Source organism: Amborella trichopoda, chromosome 12 (genome assembly GCF_054954075.1).
Source record: "Amborella trichopoda isolate Santa Cruz 75 chromosome 12, AtrichopodaSantaCruz75HAP2 v2.0, whole genome shotgun sequence".
NCBI lineage: Eukaryota > Viridiplantae > Streptophyta > Magnoliopsida > Amborellales > Amborellaceae > Amborella > Amborella trichopoda.
Genome location: NC_142347.1, coordinates 26,844,822 through 26,847,612, shown reverse-complemented (window position 1 = coordinate 26,847,612; position 2,791 = coordinate 26,844,822). Strand labels below are relative to the sequence as shown.

At 40.6% G+C, this 2,791-nt stretch overlaps 1 protein-coding gene across 1 annotated transcript; it reads left to right on the top strand.

The window, feature by feature from the left end:
* Nucleotides 1-577: 577 nt before the first annotated feature.
* LOC18438608 (putative xyloglucan endotransglucosylase/hydrolase protein 6) lies at nucleotides 578-1,797 on the top strand. Its single transcript, XM_088854197.1, has 4 exons — nucleotides 578-749; nucleotides 837-937; nucleotides 1,062-1,258; nucleotides 1,407-1,797. Exons 1-4 carry the CDS (start codon nucleotides 581-583, stop codon nucleotides 1,795-1,797), a joined length of 858 nt encoding a protein of 285 aa, XP_088710323.1. The 5' UTR covers nucleotides 578-580.
* The last annotated feature ends 994 nt before the right edge of the window (nucleotides 1,798-2,791 follow it).

The window sequence follows — 2,791 nt, the reverse complement described above, 5'->3', positions numbered from 1 at the left end:
ATATTAAAAGGTAAAAGTTTATATAAGCGTGAGGCCCTAAATAATCAAATAAAGGTGTATCTCAAAAGTTCACTAAAAGTTATTTCGATGATAAAAAATCATCAAATTGATCATCCCGACCTCAAGATGTATATACATGAGAAAGAATCGATTTCATGTCTTGAAAATAATACATCTTGTTATACATTTTCGGACCGTCACTTTTCCAAAGTTTTTCAAGTCTACACCTTTTTTGTAGCTTTAAATTTTATAATGTGCAATACATTATAAAATTTTATATTTCAAGTCGAGGGAAATGCTATTAAAAAAATATAATACTTTTCATAATACGAAATAACGAAATTCACATATAAATTTCCCAATAATAAAGACAGTGAAAGTGAAAAACCCATGAAAAGACATTTGAGGGAAAGTTGGGAGAGGGTCCCATGGAGAGCTGGAACATAGCATAGAAGAAAGCTGTCAATTGTCGTCGGTTGAGAGCCTGGAGAAAGCGAAATGTGATAGAGAGGCGGCGCTTCCTATAAATATCTCTCCATTCCATCCATCTCTCACCAAGCGCTCTCTCTCTCTCTCTACAATGGAGCTCTCTTTCTCTCTCCTTCTCATCCTCTGCATTTCTTTTGTGGGGCAAGTGTGTGCAAGACCCGCCACATTTCTTCAGGATTTCCGAATCACATGGTCAGACTCCCACATTAGGCAGATACAGGGAGGATCCGCCATCCAACTGGTCCTTGATCAGTCCTCTGGTATTACTTTCTACTCATTCTTCTTAGCTCTTCATGCTTCAACAACAAACACCATGTCTGAATGATTCTTTCCTTTTTGGAATTTAGGCTGTGGATTCGCTTCAAAGAACCAGTACTTGTTTGGACATGTGAGCATGAAGATCAAGCTTATCCCTGGTGATTCAGCCGGGACCGTCACGGCCTTCTACGTAAGAATTATTTAGCGATTAGGATGATCAAAGAATAATTCAAACACTGACGATAATATTCTCTTTCTTCTTCATTGGTGTCAATAGATATGGTTATCTTTATTTAACTTCTTTTTTATTGTAGATGAACTCCGACACTGATAATGTGCGGGACGAGCTGGATTTTGAATTCTTGGGCAACAGGTCGGGGCAGCCTTACACTGTGCAAACAAATTTGTATGCTCATGGGAAGGGCGATAGAGAACAGAGAGTCAATCTTTGGTTTGATCCCTCAGCTGCCTTTCACACTTACTCCATACTTTGGAACCACCACCATGTCGTGTAAGTATACTGTAGTATGGAACCGATCACTCATCTGAATCCTTCCAATGCTCTTTTTCTTTTAACTCATGGTTGTACCATATGTATCAATGGATTCTTAACCATGAACTCAATCCATGGGTCTTCCTGAACATTGAAAAAATTTCAGGTTCTCTGTCGATGATGTGCCTATCCGGGTTTACAAGAACAACGAGGTGAGGGGGATCCCCTACCCCAAGTCCCAACCCATGGGTGTCTACTCCACGCTTTGGGAAGCCGACGATTGGGCTACTCGAGGAGGGCTGGAGAAGATCGATTGGTCCAAGGCTCCTTTCTATGCATACTACACCGCCTTCGACATCGAAGGGTGCTCAGTACCTGGGCCTGCTGCTTGTGCTTCAAACCCTAGCAATTGGTGGGAGGCTCCAGCATATCAAGAACTTGATGCTCTCCAAGCCAGGCGATACAAATGGGTTAGAATGAACCACCTTATTTATGACTATTGCAGTGATAAATCTAGGTACCCAGTCCCCCCACCTGAATGTTATGCAGGAATTTAGAGGATTGCTCTTGCATGTTGCTTTAGTATTCCTTTAGTATGCCCTTTTTTTAAACTATCCGTAGGATTAGAGAGCACAGTGTGTGACTAAGATATGGGGCCTAACAGGTTTGGCTGGCTAATCAGGTATGTTCAATGTATTTGTTTTATTTTGGAGAAAATGGTAGTGAATGCATATTAAGGTATATAGGGTAGAAAAACCCCAAAACGGGGCAATGGATCACTATAAAATTACTTTTAGTTATGCCCTTGGATAGAAATCGATTGCAGCATTTTATCGAAGGACTTTTTTTCTTGCAAGGGGTATTGGTGAAGATTAGAATTCAGGTTGTATTTGTTTTTTAGGTAAGTTTGTTTTTTCTAAATTGAAATCGTTGTCTCCGTCTCTATCTCTGATGGGAAAATTGCAGAGTTCTTATGCTTTGGAAATTACAATATGTGAATTTCTGATATTTTTAAGGTATGTGTTGGGTTTGTGTGGCCTTAAAAGGCCTTATGAGTGCTTGTAAAATGAAATAATACAGTGGAACATGAACTCAATGGGTGTGTGGTCCCTGGTGGACTATACTAAGCAAATAATATTTGCTGATACCGGACTGTGCTTGACGATTTGGCCCAGTAGATTAGAAAACCCAAGGTATCTAGGCATAAAGAACAAACCGAGAAAGGTTCTGAGTTATCCCTTGATGAGGTCGGAGCTTATGCCTGGATGAATGAGTCAAGGGACAGTGTGACCCTTGTGTGTGATGGTGGGCCTATAAAGACGAGGGTAAAAACCTCATCTATTATCCATCACACGACATGCATATCGATAGATCGTTTGGGAAAGCCAAATATTCACCTTTTAGGGTGAAGCGTATGCATGTGCGAGAGATACCCCTATGCGTCATAGAACCATAAGGTCTTAGTGACCTTGACTCGTCTTTAAGGGAGGACCTGAAATCCAAAGATTGGGATTGTGACCCCTTGACTCATCGACTAGACTTTGGTGATTC